This window comes from Falco biarmicus, chromosome 10 (genome assembly GCF_023638135.1).
Source record: "Falco biarmicus isolate bFalBia1 chromosome 10, bFalBia1.pri, whole genome shotgun sequence".
In the NCBI taxonomy this organism is placed as follows: Eukaryota; Metazoa; Chordata; class Aves; order Falconiformes; family Falconidae; genus Falco; species Falco biarmicus.
Window position 1 is genome coordinate 35,390,403 of NC_079297.1, and position 22,984 is coordinate 35,413,386.

At 38.4% G+C, this 22,984-nt stretch overlaps 1 protein-coding gene across 1 annotated transcript in view; it reads left to right on the forward strand.

The window, feature by feature from the left end:
- Positions 1-495: 495 nt before the first annotated feature.
- LOC130156221 (mucin-2-like) overlaps positions 496-22,984 on the forward strand; it is a 45,438-nt gene continuing 22,949 nt past the window's right edge. Inside the window, exons 1-23 of the mRNA XM_056354525.1 lie at positions 496-568; positions 6,480-6,533; positions 6,920-7,181; positions 7,587-7,701; positions 8,330-8,420; positions 9,259-9,368; positions 9,560-9,776; positions 10,716-10,841; positions 11,307-11,424; positions 12,246-12,384; positions 13,398-13,508; positions 14,085-14,154; positions 14,996-15,133; positions 15,218-15,382; positions 15,841-15,935; positions 16,729-16,855; positions 17,617-17,869; positions 19,956-20,008; positions 20,394-20,494; positions 21,348-21,499; positions 21,921-22,059; positions 22,147-22,260; positions 22,786-22,965. Coding sequence (XP_056210500.1) covers positions 496-568; positions 6,480-6,533; positions 6,920-7,181; positions 7,587-7,701; positions 8,330-8,420; positions 9,259-9,368; positions 9,560-9,776; positions 10,716-10,841; positions 11,307-11,424; positions 12,246-12,384; positions 13,398-13,508; positions 14,085-14,154; positions 14,996-15,133; positions 15,218-15,382; positions 15,841-15,935; positions 16,729-16,855; positions 17,617-17,869; positions 19,956-20,008; positions 20,394-20,494; positions 21,348-21,499; positions 21,921-22,059; positions 22,147-22,260; positions 22,786-22,965 — 3,003 coding nt within the window. The remainder of the gene's footprint in view (positions 569-6,479; positions 6,534-6,919; positions 7,182-7,586; positions 7,702-8,329; positions 8,421-9,258; positions 9,369-9,559; positions 9,777-10,715; positions 10,842-11,306; positions 11,425-12,245; positions 12,385-13,397; positions 13,509-14,084; positions 14,155-14,995; positions 15,134-15,217; positions 15,383-15,840; positions 15,936-16,728; positions 16,856-17,616; positions 17,870-19,955; positions 20,009-20,393; positions 20,495-21,347; positions 21,500-21,920; positions 22,060-22,146; positions 22,261-22,785; positions 22,966-22,984) is intronic.

The window sequence follows — 22,984 nt, forward strand, 5'->3', positions numbered from 1 at the left end:
CTTCCTAATGCTGGGTCCCCACATATGAAGTACTCCATGCCTCCTCAGACTTCAGAAATCCTTTTTTGCCAAGGAGCTGCCTGGCATCAGTTACAGTATTGAAAAACTTGTAATAGTTACTTGCGTGCTATCTGCATAACTGTAAAGCAGCACCAAATTAAATTTGTTCTAGGGCCTGTTATTTGTGGAGGAGGAGTTGTGTTTCATTTGCAGTCATGTTCTGTTTCTTCATTAAGCTGAACCTTAACAAAATATATGTACATATATACTCGGCCCAAAATGCAAATACCATTGGCCACTTTCTGAGGAAGGAAGAGCATCCTCTGTTTACCTGTTCATTTGCTAAAATCCCCCAAACCCCACCTTTCTAGACTCTGTGAATCAGTCTGGGACTGAAGCCAAAGTCACCTACTATATAAGACTGACAGAGTACAAGGGAATTGTTCCTCCTGACCAACTTTAGACCCAACATCCTTGTGCCAGACTCCACTCGAAATGGGGTTTGGCAGGTGGATATGGGTACAAAAATGGGCTTTCTTGTTAGCAGTTTGCTGTATCCATCAGATAGGTAAGAAGTTCTCTTTTTTATTGGGAAAATAAAAATACTCTCTTTAGATATAGTAATATATTTTAAACAACTACACTAATTTTATTGTTTCACTTAACAGATGGTTGCGTTCTTTGTATCTTTTTTTTCAGTTTACATTAAATATGTAATGTCTGTCTATTAACTGGACTGATTTAATTTAATAATGCCTCAAACTACTGCGTAGAACTACATTTGGAAGGTAACCTTGAAGATCAAATCCAAAAGAACAGTTAATCATGTCTTAAAATGCCAGGTTTTCATATCGCTTATGCCTTACAAAAGCATTTTATTCCTGTTGCATTTTGTATTAGGAATGGTTATGAATGTTGGGTTTTTTATGAAATTTAAAACATTGTATTTTCCAGTTGCAAGATCAGACCACTGGTCAGTCTTTCCCAGTATCTTGTCATCTACCAGGAGCTAATACCAGATTCCTCAAGATCTCTTGCAACTTCTTTTTGCAAATAGACCAGAAAGGAATATTCGTGGCAATGATTTTCAGTAACTAATTGTGCATTGATAATACCCTATGCCAAATATTTATATAAATTACTGATACTGAGTGTGAGCAGGACTGGGAGATTTATTTGACACATGCAATCCGTCATTTTGTATGTGGTTTTTCTCCTGTCAATATTATATCCATCAGGCTGGTCTTGACAGTTGTTATTAGTATGAGTAGCCCTATTAAGTCAATGGGACCACTCAAATTGAAATTACTTGCATGAATGCCCGTTTGCCAAGTCAGTCCCTTTCAGTTACAGCAATTACTGCCCTGTCAACTAACATTTTTAAATCTTCAGACTGCTTATGTAAATTTATCTTGCTTATCATTTTCAAAAGGTTGACAAGTGCAAATATAATTTTAGGCTCCTTTATAGTTTGTGAAATAAACACTAAAATACGGGCAAGTTGATTTAACCACAAAATACAACAGTCACTTAAGAGTATAAGCTTACGTTTAGATTCACGCAGCGTCAGCCAAAAGCATCTTCAGTCACTCACTGAACAAGAACATTATTTGTACTACCCAATGTTACCTGATAATTGCTTTGAAAAGTGTGTGTTAGACAGTGTCCAGAAAACTCCTCTTCATTTGAATCACACTCTGTGGAAAGTATTTTCAGATGTCCTGAGTGACTAAAGGATATTGGCCTAATCCCATGCCACCTCCACAAACATTCTGTGCTTGACTATTCGCAGCTGGATATAGACTTAGCAAGGTGCATCCAGAAATACTTAATAACTAGGTCAGTTTCCAAATTATCAAATAGTAAATTATCTTGACTATTCTTACAACTGAAAGACACTTACTTTTATAATGGTCAACAACGTGGCATTATGCAATTGCTAAGTAAACCAATGCAGCTAGAACTTCTTTGGGAAATATGTATTTGCTAAGTAAACAAAAGACCCTGCCGTTTCCTTGAGAAAAATTAACAGACCGAGAATACATGTATATGCTATTTTTCTCTGTTACAAAGGTTCTCATGCTAGAATAAACAAACATTCTATGATTCTGTGCCTGCTGAGATTCCCGTAGATGTGTTGGTTGAGAGCAAATTCTGACCTTTTTGTAAGACTTACAGAGGAATTTGTCTCACCTGATCAGTATCAATTATAATGATATGAATGCATTTACCTAACCATATCATAGAATCATAGAATCATACAGGCTGGAAAAGACCTTCGAGACCACGAAGTCCAACTGTTACCACAGGACTGCCAAGTCCATCACTAAACCACGTCATTAAAAACCACATCTATGCATTTTTTTAATACCTCCAGGGATGGTCATTCCACCACCTTCCTGGGCAGCCTGTTCCAATGCTTTGGGCTCAGCCAGCCAGCCAGCTTTTTACCCAGTGAACAGTACAGCCACCCAAGCCATGAGCAGCCAGTTTCTCCGGGGGAATGCTGAGGGAGATGTTGTCAAAGGCTTTACTAAGGTCCAGGTAGACAACATCCACAGCCTTTCCATCGTCCACTAGACAGGTCATCTTGTCTTAGAAGGATATCAGGTTCATCAAGTGGGACCTACTTTTCATAAACCTGTGCTGGCTGGGCCTGATGCCCCAGCTGTCCTGCATGTGCCGTATGATGGTGGTCAGGACAATCTGCTCCATAACCCTCCCCAGCACCAAGGTCAGGCTGACAGGCTTGTGGTTTCCCAGATCCTCCTCCTGGCCCTTCTTGTAGATGGGCGTCACACTGGCTAACCTCCAGTCTTCTGGGACTCCTCTAGTCAACCAGGGCTGCTGATAAATCATGGAGAGTGGCTTGGCAAGCTCCTCCACCAGCTGCCTCAGTACCCTCAGGAAATGAGGATAATGGTATTATCTGTGATACTGAAAGACTAACAGGAAATGGAAAATGGTTAAACTCTGTCTTAAGTTACTTCTTTTTATATCACTAGTTGTCACACATAAAGTTAGTGAGAAAAAATTTAAAAGCTTCAGTCTGAAAGAACCTGCAGGCACTGCAGCAACTTCTAGATATGGTGAGGCTGCCCAGAATCCTGTCCTCCAAAGCCATCAGTCTCCCGGGCTTGAATCCCTTCAGACAAAGATCCTTCAGCTCTAGTATCAAGTACTCATTCTGCTTACATGATGGGCACAGCCAGAAGTTACATTAGAATAGTAACAATAACAATAATAATGATAATAACAACAACAATAGCAACAACAATAATAATAACAATTATAATAATAACAATAACAACAACAGTAATAATTACAATAATAATAATGATAATAATAATAACAATGATGTGTTCCTGATCTGGTTATTTTTAAGGCAAATGTAGTTGTCCAGATTTCATGGAGGTATCTAGGCTGAGGATCTTAATTTGGGAGAAACGCTCAGCAAGGAATGTAAGCACCACAGATGCTCAGAGGGCTGGAGCACCTCTCCTATGAAGACAGGCTGAAAGAGTTGGGGCTGTTCAGCCTGGAGAAGAGAAGGCTCCAGGGAGACCTTATAGCAGCCTCCCAGTACCTGAAGGGGACCTATAAGAAAGCTGGAGAGGGACTTTTTACAAGGGCATGTAGCAATAGGACAAGGGGTAATGTCTTTAAACTGAAAGAGGGTAGATTTAGATAAGATATTAGGAACAAATTCTTTACTGTGAGAGTGGTGAGACACTGGCCCAGGCTGCCCAGAGCAGCTGTGGGTGCCCCATCCCTGGCAGTGTCCAGGGCCAGGCTGGACGGGGCTGGGAGCAACCTGGCCCAGTGGAAGGTGTCCCTGCCCATGGGGGGGGCTGGAAATAGGTGATCTTTAGGGTCCCTTCCAACTCTAACCATTCTATGATTTTATGAAAGGGGACTTTGGTTTATGACACACCCCTGATTTTGACATTTCCCCCTCTTCCACCAGTGTGGCTCCCTGTTCAATGAGATGGGTGTTATGGATCCAGTTCTGAGTCAGTGAATTCTTCCCACCTATTATATAAGGAAAAGGGGGACTTAGCTTAGGACTAAATTACATAGGCAGTTCCTCTTTGACTGAGAAATTCTTTAGACACCTAGAGTGCTCATTCACATAATCCTGATAAGTATTCAGCTATTAGTCATTTCATTACCTAAATCCTTTGAGGATTTAAACTTGGCAGGTTATAGGTACATGTTAGTCAACATGTTCCAAGCACGGTTATCGCGTGCTGACAGGATTCCATCCTTCACAAAATAAAGTTTTAGCCATTTTTCTTTTACAGGAAATGCCTGCCATATTTACTTATAAAAGACTAGAGCTTAGAGCACTGACTTAGAAGCTCAGGGTCAGCCTTTTTCTGGACGTCAGTATTTGTCATCTTTCAGAAGTCTGCCAATGCCTCTTCTGGTATGGTATTGATGAGCCATGCATAGAAAAGAATTAAAAAACTTACGGAGTCATGATAGAGAGGACAACTCATCTGGAAGACAGTTCACATAGTTGATCCAGTAACCATGTAACTGGAGGTACAAAAATAATCCTTGAAGCAAGGCACAAGAATAGGGCAGTTTTGATGTAGCTGAGTGCCCTAATCATGTGGTCATATGACTATGGCCTATTTTTCCTCCTTTGTCACTGTCCCACTGCTTTCAGCATTGTGTCTCAGCTTCAGCTGGGGTAGCACGAACCCCTGGTCAAATAGACTTACAGTATGATGCTTAAGGTTTTCTGCAGAGGAGATGTGAGTTTGAACCATCTCAGACTGAGAAGAGGGGTAGAACAGGATACGTGGTTCTTCTGGTTATTCTGCTGGGTTACTGCTCAGGCTATGGGCTTTTGTATTATCACGCAGAGGTACCTTCTTGCCTCCAGCTGTAAAGCAAATCTAATCCCTGACTGAGGCTTTAGATTTGCTCCAGGAAAAAAGGCCCTACGCTTAGGTACTAAAGAAACTGGCATATAAAGATCTGCAGCCATTATTGGATGAAGCCCTAAGTCCCTTGTTTCTTTTAACCAGTCCTGTGCCTTTTCTTACTTTTTCTTAACTACTACACAGCAATTTTAACAAATTACTCTCTTAGATGTTGTGAATTTTTCCTGTAAATGTTTCACATATTAGTGGGATTTAGTGCAGCAGTGAAATAAGGGCTGTGATCCAGTCATTAGAATCCCTTATAGTGAATTTTAAAGGGGAGAAAATAAAAGCAGACACACGTGAAATGTTATTTAGATTTCAAACTCTGTGTATTTGTAATAGAAAGCCTCTTTCTACAATGACATTTTGCCTTTTTTGGGGGCCTGTTTCATTTTTTCCTGATCTGATAAAGGACTCTACCCTTTGTCTTACAGAGGTGTATCTGGGTCCTTTTATTCTATCTAAATCTTTTCTTTAAAAGTTCAGACACAGAATATTGTATTTAATATGCTTTTTACAATTTCTTCACAGGAGCCCAGATAGAAATCCAACAGGAAGCAGGAAGCAAAGACACTGAGGTTGTTCAGCAGAAACAAAATAGTATGTTCATGTATACCGTATATTTGGTTTTGTGTTTATTTGCTACATCTCTAGTAAATAATAAAAATGCCTTAAAAACCTCCTTAGTATATTGACAGTAATGTCAAATAAAGATAAATTTATCTTTAAAAGCCTCTCTCACTATAAGAATAGCAATATATTTACTAAATACCAATTAGTAAACACAGACATTACAGTTATATTTGTATAATAATTGGTGACTAAGAAAACAGATGTGTGTTTGTAGAGGCTGTATGCATATGTGCATGAATATGTATATATAAAATCAAAGTGCAGGACGTTTGGTTCCTTATAAAACAAGGAAATGGCAGCACTCTGGCAAGCTGTAAAGTCAGTGGCTGATGTTGGGAAATCAAGATGAAAATGCAACTTCATTGATTTTTACCATGTAATGATTTGCGATCATCCTGTACAACAGATTTGCAGTAATTTCTAAGGACTTTTAAGCCCTTAACAGAAGAATATTAAACAGAGAAAAAAGTGGATAATTAAAGTTTTTATTCCCTCCTTAGAAAGAGGAGGTGTAATGGGAAGGCAACTATGCTTTTGTACCAGTAACAGACTAGCTTAATACAGCTTAACCTTTTGTACTGTTCGACATGTCTGAAGCACTCCAATATGCAGAACCGTGAATTTCTGCCTCTCCTAACACAATACAGAGTTTCATAAAAGAGTCAAAATTAAAAGGTAGAAAATGTAGATCATCACAGTTGAAAGCAATTTCTTACGATTTAACTATCCTGATCTTGAATTTTAGTATGCACTTTTGACCTGATCCACGGCCAGTGTAAAACAAAACAGGTTAAACATTGTTTCATTGGATCTGCTATATTAACTTTCTAGTCCTTTCAAGGTGCAAATTCTGATATTATTATATTTGTTTCTGGTTTCTTTCTTACTTTTTTCTAACTTCTGCTACAGTTTCATCTAAGGTGAACATCATCCAGCCAATGCTGACAAATCCAGTAATAACCCGTAAGTAAAGTATTCAGTAAGTTTTCAATTTTAGGGGACGTAGGCAGAGGAATCTAATACAAATAGGGAAAGGCACGGGTAAAGGAAATCATGGAGAAAGAGGGTGATTAAAAAATATAATGTTGAACTGTTATCTTAGCTGAAATGTGGACAACTAGTAAAGCTCTAGCTGTACATAACTACAACTATGGGATATATAAGATGAGTAACAGGTATAAGGTGAGCGAAGAATGGATACACAGTTTTATAAGGGATAGAGGGACAGAAAACAACAAATGGAGCTAGGCAGGCAAAAACTATTCAATGAAGCCTTGGAAAAGCTGACTTTCACTATGTTAAGACTGGGAATTTTAAGTCATTTTTTTACAGCTAGTATTAATTCACAGCTTCCAATCCTGCTCACAATGGCCGCGTGTGCAGTACGTGGGGCAACTTCCACTTCAAGACCTTTGATGGAGACATATTCTCCTTCCCTGGACTCTGTAATTACGTTTTTTCATCCCATTGCAACGCTCCCTATGAGGATTTCAACATCCAGATTAGGCGCATAATGGAGGAAAATGCTGTAACAGTCAACCGCATCACTATGAAACTTGAAGGTGTTGCTGCTGAACTAACAAAGGGTGTTGTCATGATCAACAGCAACAGGTAAGTTTAATCATAACACTTGTTTGGTAATGACAGAAGTTTTTTTAAAACTTGCCAAGTACTTTGGTGTATTTGGGTGGGGGAAATTATGTGTTCTTCAATAGATCTGACAACTTTGCCAAAATAATGAAGAAGTTGCTATTAATTCCTTTCACAGTAAATCAATCCTTCCCTTAAAGATTACCTCTAAAATAAAATTTGGATGAAAAATCCTGAGAAGGTGGATCCAGATTCAGATTCATATTTGACAATGTTGGACCATCTTAAATTTTAATTGCTTTTCTTTCCACACAACTGCATTATTTTAGAATCCCTACAGATGCTGGATACCACAAGCGGGTTTTTTTCCTCTTATTCAAACATCTGGATCAGAAAATACCTAGCATTCTTTCTGCCTTTTCCCAGAGTTCAACTGCCATACAGCCAATCTGGAATTCTGATAGAGAAAAGCGGCATTTATGTGAAAGTTGTCAGCAAAATGGGTATTGTGCTAATGTGGAATGAAGATGACAGTATCCTGGTAAGAACTTCTCCTGGACCCGTCTACAGCTTCAGAGCCGAGAGCTAATCTTTGATAAGGCCAGTCCCTCTCTGTTTAGGGGGTTACTATTGCCTTCTCATCTCATAGTGTTGAGCAATTCTTTCATAATAAACATAGGTTTGCATCCAGTTAGTCCTAAAGAAAATTACACAGATTTACATCTAGTGGATAGCAGACATCTGCTTAAAATAGGGTGAAAAACCATTTTCATTATATCATTAACATATTGCCATTGTTACAGGGCCTACTTACCCCTTCAAATATCATTTTCTGTAAGAATTTCACTCTCTTAGGACTTGATTTTTGCTGTGGATTTGATTTTCTTTCTTAAGAATGAATAGAGAGACAGAGGCTGAGAACAAGACAGATATTACAGTGAAAAGTTAAGTCTGCATCAATAGCATCAATAGCTTGGACTCTGCATTGTAAATCAAATCCAAGCCAAATCTTCATTCTATCCCTCAGGTTTGAATTAGGCTGCTGAACAAAATTACACAGAGCCGATGAAAAGTACTTAGAGGCAGCAGGTGCAGGTACTTTCAGTGGTCTTGAATGTATTTTAGAATGTTTAGACTAAAGTCTATCAATTTACTGCCTGTCATTTTAGCTGGAATTGAATGAGAAATATGTCAATCAGACTTGTGGACTTTGTGGGGACTTCAATGGCTTTCCAATTTACAATGAGTTCTATTCAAACAGTAAGTTTTTTAAATAATGAAAAATGGTTTCTGAAGTCTCCAACATGCTATTTTTTTATTCCTTTAACTCTAACATGATCAACATTGCTTTTCCTATCCTGTTAAATGATTTACCCAGAAAATACGATTCCATCTCTGTTAAAAAATATGTAGTACAGAGATCAGATAATGTAATTTAATACTTTAAGTATAAATATAGTACTGGTGCTAACAACTGGTTACATATTTCTTGTATGCCATGGTTTTATTTACCTAGTCAGCTAACTCCATAAAAATGAGTCAGCTTTTCACTAGTAACATAAATAAATATAGAAATAGATTCAATAAACCAATGCAGTTGTATTTGTCTAGTCAGTAAATTTATTGTTTCTGTTCTGTCTTAAAATTGGTATATCCACATTTGTCTGCTGAACTGCATAATCTTAGTAAAACCTTACCTTCATCATTTTGTCTATTCCCAGCTTGAACTCTTTCCTAAACCTTGTCTCACAGCAGTCTCCATTGTCCAAATCCCTGTTTAGATTCTTTCCTCTCTTCCCTGCATGGACTCAACATTATCTGAAAACAGTTTGCTATTTTTCTGGTAAAAATCTCAGTTTGCAACTAGGTGCAATAGGCTGAGAATTGTTTTCTCATGTTTACTTTTTCCAGGGTGCTGTGCAAGGTAAATTGAGACAGTGATATATTGCTTCCTTTGGTGATGATCAGGTTTAAAGACTTAAGGGAACTGTGTGCCTTGGCCAGTCTTGAGCAGAATTCTTGAGAGGAGAAAAAGGTAACAGGCAGTTGCATTGAACAAACCCCCCCCAACCTTCATTATTAAACTTCTTTTGCACAGATATTAAGATGACAGCCTTGGAGTTTGGGAATATGCAGAAAATGGATGGGCCAACAGAATACTGTGAAGACTCCACTTCTACCTTGCCAAATAATTGCACTGACAATTTTGTAAGCATGTTTAACTATTCTTTTAAACTTTTTTTTCAAATTTATCTGTACCCTTCTACAGCTTCAGGTGGGTCAACAGGAAAAACAACTTAAAAAGCAATATAAGATTGTATTAATTATACAAACTAACAATACCAAAAAATTGCTCCATTCTATTTTCTGGAAGTTTTGTTTTGTTTTTTTCTCCCAAGGATGACATATGCCAGAGAACACTGACCAGCTCTCCATTCGCAGAGTGTAATGACCTAGTTGATGTTAGAGAGTACATTATGATTTGTCAAGATGACTTGTGCCGCTCTGAAAAATCTAAAAATGCTTCATGCATATGTCATACCTTTGCTGAATACTCCCGGCAGTGTGCTCATGCTGGTGGGCATCCTCTGAACTGGAGAACCTCAAAACTGTGCCGTAAGTATCACTGGAGATAGCCTTACTTTATGTTCAGTAATTAGCAAACAACAAGCTCTCCAATGATGCTGAGGATGCATGAGAAATTACAGGCCATTTAATTGTATTCTCCAGAGGGTTCTGATATACAATTTCAAGCATGAAGTCTTCATCAAAAGAGCTAAGGGTTTTAATGCAAACTGGATTAAAGACAGTCACTATCACTATGGATACTCTGAGAGTCAAAGTGTTATTTAATGTACTAGGACAGTAAAGGAAGCAAATAAAATAAAAAAAAAAAAGGAGAAAGAATGAGGTGTACTTGCTCGCTTGTATTTCTGTTTTCTCATAGTGGCTACAGCAGGATTTATTCTGAATTATTAATTGATTGGGTCTTCATAGGTGTTTAGCTGGTTAAAAACTTATTTATCTCCTCTTGCTTGTTAGTGAGGAGTTTGCACCACTAAACTTCGTAGAGATTTGCACTGAATTAGAGACATACTAGATCATGGGGTGTAGCTGTTGATACTGTCACAGTATTTGCTCCAAAACAAAAGCCCATGAGGTACTCTTTGCCCTTCTAATGGTATCTAAAAAATGCAAATATATTAAATCTTCAGGAATTTATGTCTTGCATTTCACTAGCAATACAGGTATTTGCAAGAAAGGTGCCTTCAGTAGAAACATAGGCCTTGCTGACTTTGTGGGGTTATTACCTTGCTGTCCCCAGAAATCCAGTCATTGACCCCGTTCAGTACCAGACAGTCATGGGAAGCACATCCCAACTGTAGAATACGGATCTAGGTGACTAAATTTGACAGCTTTGAGAGCTGGTGGTCAATCTGCCATTTAGTGTGGTTTTACATCTAGCTGAAAAATGTAAATAAATATATTTTCGTATACAGTGTACTAGCAATACTTTTGACTGAAAAAAAACTCTCTCCTCCTTTAAAATTTCAGCCAAGAAGTGTCCTTACAACATGCAGTACCAAGAGTGCAGCTCCCCCTGTGCTGACACCTGCACCAATCCTGAACGATCTCAGTTTTGTGAAGAACACTGTATGGATGGTTGTTTCTGCCCCCCAGGCAAGTTCATATGTACTCACATCTCTGATCTCAAAGAACAATAACAGCTTACCTTTAGGGTTTGGGCAGGTTCCATGGCATTTGAGCCTCCTATATTTGCATTTTGCATAGCTGCAAGTGACAAGCATTTGTCATGTCTCAGCTGAGAAAAGATACCTGAATGCCAATGCATGTGCAATATTCAGAAAGCAGGAAAGCAGAACAGCAAACAGATCAAGACTAGTCTCTCAGCAAGCCACCTGTGCTACAATAAGTCCCTCTTTCAAAGCAGGTGGATTTTAAGAATACAAAGGTTGAATTCTTCACTGTGCAAACTGGCAGTCCTACTTTCTTCAGCATAGATATGTCCATTCACAATAGCTGTAGATCTGTCTCTAAGAAGATATTTAGGATTTGTAAAAAACAAAAATGGTGTGTAGGAAATGCCTCTTTAATTGATCAAGGTTTTGTCTATTTTTAATCTAGGGACTGTATTTGATGACGTCAACAATTCTGGCTGCATTCCCCATGAGCAGTGCTCCTGTGTTTACAATGGCAACACCTATGCTCCAGGAACTTCTTTTTCAGAGCAGTGTCATTCCTGGTAACCTTTGTTACTTTTCTCACTGTCTCCTCTCATATATTTCATGAGTCTAATGGCTTATTATATGCAATTACATCATTGGTAATTGATATGTGTATTTAACTGACCGCTACAGTTCCAAAATACCCCTAAAGAACATTCTTTGTTTTATTTAGCAACAGCCTTAACTAGCTTTGTACTCTAACTCAATGTGATCAAAGCAAGGCTTTACAATGTTTAGATTTCTCACCAGTCAATGAAAATGCTTCTTTGTTTATTTTGTTCAAACATTTGGACTGCTCTAAGGGGAATAAAGTTGCAGTCATTTATGTATTTGCAAATATTTATTTTCTCTGGAGAAAGCAAGGGATGACACAATACAACCTCGATTTCACAATTATTAATCCTGTCCCTGTGCACTACCACATCAGTTTAGAAAACAGATATGCTCTGCATCAGGAGCAGATGTGGGGTCACATTTCTGTTAGTTACTGACCCACTTGTATAATAAACCAGAAGAGATTTTAATTTGTCATTTTGGTTTATGTTAGCTGCAAAACCCAAGCAATTACTCATCCAATACCTGTTGCTGGAGAGTTCGCCTGTCCAAAGAAGGAAAACAACTAAATAAGCAAAGTGAATGCATACCAGAGTCACTCCTTTTAATGCACTGCATCACGTGTTGGATGATTTGGAAAGTCTTAAACCTAGATTTGTTGTGTGTCAAACTACAGCTTCAAGGGAAAAACAGTAACAAAGTAGCTGAACCTAACATCGCTGAAATTCCTTTTACTCTGGACTACTGTTAATGATTTCATCTAACTTTATTCTCTCTCCCCCAGTACCTGTAATGGAGGCCAGTGGAGTTGCCAAGACATGTCATGTCCAGGAACATGTTCAGTAGAGGGAGGTTCGCACATTTCCACATATGATAAAAAACATTATGATCACCATGGAGACTGCACTTATGTCCTTTCTAAGGTGGGGATCAGAAATTACTAGGTCATAAAGCCTTACACGTTTATAGACAGAAAAGGTAATTTCAATCACCTCTTTTAACATACAGATGTTCAACTGCCTCTTAGCCAGATGCTTCCTAGAACATACGCTGTCATTCAAGTGACAATCATCAGTTAACTATTAGGATGTCATGTGAAGTATATGGTGTTCACTGAGAAATTTCCAGTTCTGTGATGTAGTTAATTGTTGAAGAGCATTGCCTTTTTTAAGAACTTGCTTAGTCTATATTCTCCAGAGTTATTAATCCAGCTTTCTTACTGAGTTGCAGTATGTTTGCAATGTTACTGTATTATATGGTATTGGACAAATAGTACAAGTCTGAAAAGTTACACTAACAATTTGAATTTTTATTTTTAATTTATAGGACTAATATTTTTGTTACATTTTTGGGAAGTTCAAATACCAAAAATCAGTTTGAGTCAACTGATATATTTCATTTAGATTTAAAACCTTTCCAAACCAATTTAAAAATAAGCTGTAAGAAATAGAAAAATTGAAAGTTAATTATAATAAAAGTATTTACTTACAGAAATGTGCAAGTGAAATGTTTTGATCCTTTAGGAACTTTTCCTGTTTGTTCTTTGCTTTCCTTTTTCCCCATCTGCACAATTCAGTTTTAAAAAAATGCTGTATGTACTGTTCTCCTGAAAAATGTTTTATCTGAAATTTTTGTCTAGCATTGATATCAGCTACAGAAAGATGAGAGATACAGTACAATTGAATCAAACATTAGACATAGGCATGAATAAAAATCCCCAATATGAATATAATCAACAAAATGCAAAACCAAATCCTAATTCTCTCATTCTTCCTAATAATTACAAAAGGTAAAACTGAATTTTAGGCCAAAGAAGGCCAGGAATTTGGGATTCTCCAGAAACAGAAATATGTTTTTCAGAGTTAGAGAGAATTTTACAGGGAAAGCTTCTGTAATCAGCCTTCCATGAAATAACCTTTGGCTTTTTTTTTTTCAGCATTGTAAAGACGAAACTTTCACCATCCTGGTAGAACTACGCAAATGTGGCATAACAGACACTGAGACGTGTTTGAAGACAGTGACCCTCCGCATGAATAATGGACAAACTGTAAGAATGCAAAATGAACATGGGAAATGACTATTAAATATATGGGGAACAAAGAAGCTAGGCCTTAATCAGTCAGGGAACTGCATTTCTTTCTCATATGGTCAGCATATAAGATAAACACATGTTATTCTTAATCAAGTGAAAAAAAACTGATTTTGTTACAAAAGTCAGATGAGCCATAGATTTGCCTTTGTGGAAGTTCATAAAGAAACCCAATTGTACTCACAAAGCAGAAGAAAGCTATTTTCTCTGCCAATTCGATGGAAAAAGCATGAGATTTTAGATTAGAAATTACAGGTACAACAGTAAGGGATGTAATTCATCACAAAGATGTGTTCAAACCAAGATGATGTAATTCTCTAAAGAGTTGAGAAAGTCTCTTCAAGAATAATTCTTTTATGGCAAGGAAAACCAGTAAAGTGTACAAAGTGAAAAGAGGGAGGAGGTGAAATTGCAAAACATCCACACTTTTTATTTAATATATTTTTAATTAATATCACTGGCATCATCACTATCATTCCTTGTTGGACTACAGTTATCCTTCACACAGTTGCCTCTTTTTCCTCTTCCTTACAGCTCATCGAGGTCAGACCTGATGGTGGTGTGTTTGTGAATTCAATCTACACCCATCTGCCCTTCTCAGCAGGTATTTTTCTCTCTAACAATCAGTCAGCAATAAGCTCTGAACTTCAGCTCCACATCTGCTTATTTTCTTAAACTATTGGAGATAAAAGGACTGTGAGTTGTTCAGAACCTGCACGTTCACAGCTTGGTTCTCTTTGGGATATTTCCTGAGTCATACAAGTAAAAGTGGAAGTTTGGTGCATAGATAAGAGTTCAAACAAAAGCAAACAGCATTTACACTCTCCTGATTTGATCACTTTAAGGTTCACTTCCTTCTCACCTCTCAAAATTGAACACAGAAGACTTCCTTCTCACCTTTCAAAATTGAACACAGAAGACATATGTTTACCTCTTCTACCTCTTCTGTTTTTTTTTTAACTTACCACCCCTGTGCTTACACTTCCTCAGACAGAAATTTGATTTTTGCTCTCTGTTTTAATAACTAATAATTCTATGCAACTAATGATTCCATGTGATATCTCTGATCTCCAGATCTGCTTATTCTCCCTTTCCAGCAGAGTGAGGGCTCTAATGTATGCTGTACAAGCTTAGAAACAAAAATAGAAGTATTCTTTTTAACACTCAGTGCCATACAGTATTTCCTTCTTATTCTCTTGGAAGGGGTAATCTCCAACTGCTTAATGCTGAGACAGCAAATCAAGCTAACAACTTGGTAGCTACAAGCAAAGTCTGAACTGTAAATTTTGATCTACATTTCTGATTCATTTTCATAAAGATTGGCTTTATTTCACCTCAGAATTTGCAACAGTTGCAACAGAAATTCAAGAAGAATACTATAATGATGCACCTTTTCCAGCATTTGACTGCATTCAGAAAGTGATCATTCTGTTTTTCATCTCTAGCTAATGCCACTGTGTTCAGACCTTCATCATTTTTCATCATCATCCAGACAAACTTTGGTGTCCTCCTTGAAATCCAAATCATACCTATCATGCAAGTGTATGTGCGACTGGATCCTATTTTCAAAAACAAGACCTGTGGTAAGTGAATGAAATAAAAGAACAACTTGCTTAATGTCTTGTGTCTAGTATGAGCAGTATAAACTTTTCATTGATTGTCAACAGGTCTCTGTGGAAATTTCAATAATATCCAAACTGATGACTTCAAGGTCATAAGTGGAATAATTGAAGGAACAGCAACAGCATTTGCTAATACATGGAAAACTCAGGCTTCATGTCCTAATATCCAGCACAGCTTTGAGAACCCTTGTGCACTCAGCATTGATAATGGTGAGTGTTTAGAATTTTTTCTAGGGTTTTTTTGCTTGTCCCTAAAGGAAACACATATGTTGCAAAGTAAAGATAAGAGGATAAAGACTTACATACTTGGTAAAAACACATCTGAAATCAGAAACAAATATTAAAATGAAAGCACTAGGGATAAGTAACAAAGTAAAGGAAGAGTCATAGTAACATAACTGAAGGAAACTATATAGTCATTGAGAACAGAGACCATGTCTAAGCTGACAGCATGGTGTCAGAGGAGCGGATGGCAGCAGTCTCTTTGGAAATCTTTTATTCATCCCTTTCTCTGGTTTTAGGAATCTTTGCCCACAAGCTGGTGAAAAAAGGACAAGAGACAGAGAAACTTGATACAATTTCGGAACTGGCTTCATAGACCAGGACAGTGTGGTTTTGTGAATAATGAAATACAAGAGTAATGCACACTTACCTTGTTCTCTTCACAGAAAAATATGCTCAGCATTGGTGTGGACTACTAACAGACAGCAAAGGACCTTTTGCTGATTGTCACTATGCAGTGAATCCCTCTGTTTACCACACGGTACTTAAACTGGTTTTCCCTTTAGAAACAGTAGAAATAAGACCATTACAACTAGCTACCAGAAAAGGACTGTTCCAGACATGTTTTGTGCAATGCCTGTATTTTAACTCCTGTACTGCAGCACTTCCTTCTTCCAACACGTGTTTCTGTTTGTGTTGTAACTTCACCTTATTTCGATTGTCAGTCTTGGCTTCAAGATCCTGACTTGCTTGCATATGAGAAGGCAACTATTTACTCCGGGATGGATATATACATGTAGTAGGAAGTGTATGTAAAGGCATGTCAAATACTTGTTTGACTATCAGTGAATTGTTGCCTCATCAGCCACCTCTGTCATTACTAACTACCCGGCACAGAAAGTCCATTAGCTAATTATCATCATTCTGCTATCAATGTGTTGCCAGTCTTTCTTATCATGATGAATCATCCAGGTATGGACATGGGTGAAATGACATGTCTGGACTGGTACTGTGAATACAGCTTTGTATGCTATAGTGCAGCATATTCGTAAATATGGTTCAGAGGAACATGAAGCTGTTAAATGTATAGCAGACTTTAAGACCATTGTTTCCCAATAATAACTGCAGATATAATCTGAATTTCCAGTACTTTCATTCTCCCCTGTCAGGAAACTTAGACAAAGACTGGAAAGTGATAAAGCTGTGTTAGCATTGTCTATAAGTAAGCATATCTAAAGGAAGATTAGTGCATAAGACCAGAAAGATAATGTGCATTTTTTTTGGATTGGCAATTTTGCCAGCGCTGAGAATTTTTTTTTCCTGTGCATTCTTAGAACTGCATGTTTGACACATGTAACTGTGCAAATAGTGAGGACTGTCTGTGTGCAGCCCTGTCTTCCTATGTGAGAGCTTGTGCTGCGAAAGGAATCCAGCTGCACGGGTGGAGGACTGATGTCTGCTGTAAGTACTCTTAACTATCACCTTTCGTAAGAACACAAATCAATAAAAACTGCTGATCAGAGACCATTTTATACTGATTCCTAAACAAATATAGTGAATGTAGAGAAAGGGATTTTAAGTGCACTCCTGGAAGTAATTCTCTGCTGTTCCCTTAGAATCAATCCATTGCTAGCAAGAGTGAATATGAATAGATAGAAGGCATAGCTTGCTTAGGAAAGAGACCGTTGTTATGGAAGTGCCTCCACCTATTTCTGTGCAACTTTGAATTTCACTACAGCTTTATGTATCACAAATTATGGTAGAGAAAATGTGGCATATTAAAATAACAGTAGTAGTAATACTAAGCAGAACTACTAATCAGAACAGTTGCAAATGAAAGGTCTCTGAAGCTGCATGCTGAGTCCCACCAATCCAGTAAGTCTGTTTTCAGCAACCAGGAGACATTCAGGGAGACATCTTGTCTTATACTTCAAAGGATTTAGAAGTCTCGGCAATGAATGGCAGTGCCAAATGGAGGTTTCTTTCTGAAATTTCATTTGAAAAAATATTTTCTTCTTTGCATACATTGCTTACTCCACATGTACAGTAGCTTTTCAGGTCTGACTCTGGAAGTATTCAGAAATACATTTACATGAAAAATGCAACATAGGTAGGGGCGTCTAGTATTGTTTCTGTGTTATTTCTACTGCCTATGTGGGGTATTTTCCCACGAGAATTTACCATCTGGAATTAACAAACCTATTCTATTTCCCTCTTTCAAGCAAAATACACCACCTCATGTCCCAAATCCCTAAGCTACAGCTATACCATCTCTTCCTGTCAACCCACTTGTCGATCTCTGAGTGAGCCTGACGTCATATGCAACATTAGGTTTGTCCCGGTTGATGGCTGCACCTGCGTAAATGGAACCTACATGGATGACAGTGGCAAATGCGTGCCTGCTCATGAGTGCCCTTGCTACTACAAAGGATCTCCCATACCATTTGGAGTTGTCCATGAAAATGGGCTTCTATGGTAAGAATATTTTGCAAATCACTCAAGTAATAGTTTATATATTTTCTCATCAAAATCTGCTACATTTAAACTGGTCTTACACTGCCTCGCCTGAATTTCAATACAATGCTCTCTCATTTTTTTCAACTTTAATCTTTTAAGAATGGTACATATTCCCTGAGCTGGAAGACAGGGACAGGGAGCAGAACAAAGCCCCTGTAACCGAAGGGGAAGAGGTTAGTGACCTGCTACACCACTTAGAGATACTTAAGTCTATAGAGCTGGATCAGATCCATCCAAGGGTACTAAAGGAGCTGGTGAAAGTGCTTACCAAGTCACTTTCAACCATTTATCAGCAGCCTTGGCTAACCAGGGAGGTCGCTGTTGACTAGAGCTTAGCACATGATGCACATCTACGAGAAGGGCAGGAAGGAGGATCTGGGGAACTACAGGCCTGTCAGCCTGACCTCAGTGCCGGGGAAGGTTATGGAGCAGATCATCTTGATGCCATCAGGTGACACATACAGGTGATCAGGCCCAGCCAGCATGGGTTTATGAAAGGCAGGTCCCATATGACAAACCTGATCTCCTTCTATGACCTGTTCAGTGGACAAGGGAAAGGCTGTGGATGTTGTCTACCTGGACCTTAGCAAAGCCTTTGATAGCATCTCCCACAGCATTCCCCTGGAGTAACTGGCTGCTCATGGCTTGGGTGGCTGTACTGTTCACTGGGTAAAAAGCTGGCTGGATGGCCAAGCCCAAGGCGTGGTGAACAGGATTACATCCTGCTGCCACTGGGCACAGGGGGTGTTCCCCAGGGCTCAGTGTTTTGGCCAGACCTGTTTAATATCAACAATCTGGACAAGTGGATCAAGCGCACTCTTGGTATGTTTGCAGATGACACTGACTTGGTGGGGGGAGTGTTGATCTGCTGGAGGATAGTAAGGCTCTGCAGTGCAGCTGGACCAACGGGCCAAGGCCAACTGTATGAGGTTCAACAAGGCTCAGTGCCAGGTCCTGCATGTGGGTCACAACACCCCCATGCAATGCCACGGGCTTGGGGAGGAGCGTCTGGAAAGCTGCCTGGCAGAAAAGGACCTGGGGGTGTTGGTCAATAGCCAGCTGAATATGAGCCAGCAGTGTGCCCAGGTGGCCAAGGCAGCCAACAGCATCCTGGTTTATATCTAACTAAAATAGTGTGGCCAGCAGGACAAGAGCAGTGATCGTCCCCCTGTACTTGGCACTGGTGAGGCTGCACCTTGAGCCCTGCATTCAGTTTTGGGCCCCTCACTACAAGAAAGACACTGAGGTGCTGGAGAGCGTCCAGAAAAGGGCAACAAAGCTGGTGAGGGGTCTAGAGCACAAGTCTTATGAGGAGTGGCTGAGGGAACTGGGGGTGTTTAGCCTCAAGAAAAAGGAAGCTCGGGGGACACCTTATTGCTCTTTACAACTGCCTGAAAGCAGGTTGTAGCAAGGTGGGTATCGGTCTCTTTCCTAGGTTACAAGTAATAGAATGAGAGGAAATGAGCTTAAGTTGCACCAGGGGAGGTTTAGATTGGATATTAGAAAAAAATCTCTTCGCTTAAAGGGTTATCAAGCACTGGAAGAGGCTTCCTGGAGAAGTGGTGGAGTCACCATTCCTGGAAATATTCAAAAAAAATGTAGATGTGGTATTTAAAGGCATGATTTAGTGGTTGGACTTAATAATCTTAAGGGTCTTTTCAAACCTACATGATTCTATGATAACATGGTATTTCCAGATTGATAAAGCAACTGTATTTAGGTGCATTTTCTATTTAATTCCATGATTTTTCAAGCATAAAACTATGACTGCACCAGCAAGGAGAGATACTATGAGAAAGTAAGTAACAAGCAGAGACACATACTCATTTCAACGTATGATTTTTCCTGTTAAGCAATAACGGCTGTCATATGAAAGCAGCACTAGTAGTGGTATTGAGGGAAATTCTTTCCCGAGACTTCAAAACAGCATTCTGGAATTCCTTTGAAAATTCTGAAACCTGACAAGAGAGAAGTAGCTCTTGGTCTCAGTACATGGTTTGAGAGGAAAAAAAAAATAAATAAAAATGTTTCCCCTCTCTTGCAGCACTTGCATTCAGGGAAGACTGAATTGCATTGGAGCACCCAATCCAAATCCAGGTAAAAAAATAAATAAATCTTCTACCTACCATTTTCTCTGTGCCAGGTTTTGCACAGAAATAGTTATAGAACTGTTTTTTCTTAATTGATCTTTAAATAATAGTATTTCTCATTGAGTTATAGTACAACAGTTGTCATAAAATGCAGGAGTGAACCTAGATTAATAACACCTCTTTTTTAATATTTTTTTCTTAAATACTGTGGGTTTTTTTCTGGGAATTCAGTGCTCTGAAGTGAATCTATTTAGCAGATTGAATAGGGACAGCGATCCCTGCTAGCTGAAATACACAATTTCCACATAATTTCTAGTTGGCTTTAATGGCTACAGCTGTGGGGGTAAACCCTGCACCATTTCCTACTGCTCTCATCTCTTTCCTTCCTCTAGTCTGTGAATCTCCTATGGTCTACTTCGACTGTACAAACACCACTGCAGGAACAATTGGAGCAGAATGTCAAAAAAGTTGCCAGACTTTGGATATGCAGTGTGTAAGTATGTCATGCCTGGATGAAACGGTGCTTCCAGGTTTTGTCTGTGCTTTTGGTGCCAAAGTAATTGATCTATCTGATCTGCTCCAGATCTACAACACAGATACTTATTTCTTGTAGCAAAAGCCTAAAACCATGTTATGAGCATTAACAATGGGACCTTTAGACCAAAGTATAATAAAGTGACAACCTATTTGATTTGTAAGATTAGTGTCTACCTATCTTCAGCTAATACAGATAAAGTAATTAGTAGTGAAAATATTTAGGGCTCTGCCATGCATTTTACTTCTTTAGTAAAAAATTAGTGGCTATAAATTGGCCAGGAGAAATCATTTGTTCTGGTACCATGATGCTATTGTGAAATTCTTGCATATCTAATTATACTACTTCACCTAGGTTCATGGTAGCCACATGCCATTTAGTGAATGTGTCACATGAGATAAACATGTTTCAATGTAACTCAACCAAACTGAAAAAAAAATAATAAATTACTAATGTTCTTTTTAAAGCTCCATTCAATGACAAGTGACCCACTACAAAGTGCAAGGCTTCTTCAGCTAACACAGAGCAAGACTTAAGATTCAATGTATTTCAAATTCCACAGACTCTAGCAGAGCAATCAGAATTGGCATACATAAAACCTACATAAAATCTTTAACAGATTGATGTTCTATTAAATTAATAGCTAATAACTCCCTTTTGGTTCCGTTTTCCTGTAAGTAGTTTGTAGTTCTCTCCCATTTAAGCTGGGCAGCCATAAGATCATATAAACACATTTTATGATAATTTAATCTTCTTTTTTCTATTGTGATTACTTCATCCTGAAAGTCTATCTTCCTCTTGACTTTTCCAGTATAGCACGCAATGTGTATCTGGCTGCGTGTGCCCAGCCGGGCTTGTATCAGACGGGAATGGTGGTTGTATTCCTGAGGAGGAATGTCCATGTATTCACAATGAAGCCATGTATCAGCCTGGGGAAAAGATCATTGTTGACTGTAACACCTGGTAAATATTTCCTCTGAAGTATCATTCCTGGTTCCATCATTTGCCTCTCCTAAGATCTTAAGTAGTTCAGCAGTAAGGGAAGATTTGGATTGCACATTTTGTCAATTGATGGGTCTGTTAGTTTTGGATTAAACAGTACAAGCAGGTTTTGTTCTGATGTAGGCAGATGGCCAAAGCACAGAATGGGAGGAAATCTTTGGGACTACAGTGTTCGGTAAATATTATCCTATTTTGCAGTTCAGAGTAGCAGAACAGAATTGTGCTTTAATTCTTTACATGAAAAATTTAAGATTATTTTACCCCCAGAATCAATATAACATTTACTAGGGATGAGTTGCCAAACAAATGCTAAGTTGTTGGGATATGTTTGCACAAAACAGTGAGTTGTTTTATTATTAAAATATTCTATTCTCATTCTTAGTTTCTGCAAGAATAGAAAGTGGGAATGCACTGAAGATCAATGTCTGGGCACTTGCGCTGTTTATGGAGATGGTCATTATAACACCTTTGATGACACAAGGTTCAGTTTCAATGGAAACTGTGAATACACACTAGTCCAGGTACTGAAAATTAGCAATAGTAAATGAGATGTAACCTTGATCATGTCCACAAAACAATGGACTTCTAAAATGTTATTCTCTACCCAGGACCACTGTGGGAGGAGTGGCAGAGCCAATGGAACCTTCAGGGTTATCACTGAAAATATTCCCTGTGGCAACACTGGGACAACTTGCTCAAAATCTATCAAAGTTTTCTTAGAGGTAAGAAGGTTTTGCGTATAGACCAGTTTTGTTCTGAATCTGTTTAGGGCTTAGGAGAAGCCTAGATATCCATCACTTCAAGGAAGTTAGAAAAATATTTTAAAAAGCAAATCAACTTGTAAATTAAGCTTAAACGAAATTCAGGTGAAATATTTGATAGAACTTCCCAGCTTTCTATCTTTTCCATTTCCCACACTGTCTTATACCACTATTGGACAAACTACAGATCTATAGGAAAACAGTCTTTAGCAAAAATCAGTCTGTCATGTCAGAAAATTACTCTGTGCAGTGTAGCTCCCCCATGATGCCAAAACACCCTTTTTTGACCTACACCATTTAAAACACTTTTTTTTACTACAGTTTCAGGAACTGAGATTTGAACAAATAGGCTTGATTTATCATATTTGGATTATTTGTTTTCATTATATAAACTATTTTTAGTACTCTAAAAATCAGAAAAACATATTTAAGAGCACAGATGCAGCTATTCAGTGAATTTCTAATCACTTCTTTCTCCTGTTTCAGAGCTATGAACTCATACTTGGTGAGGAGCATGTCAGTGTCGTAAAGACAGGTCAGAATGGTAAGGTGCCATACACAGTCCGCTATATGGGCATGTACTTGGTAATTGAGACCACAAGTGGACTGATCCTCATGTGGGACAAGAAAACCACCCTCTTCATCAAGCTCAGCCCCAATTTTAAGGTGCGAAACTATCAGTTAA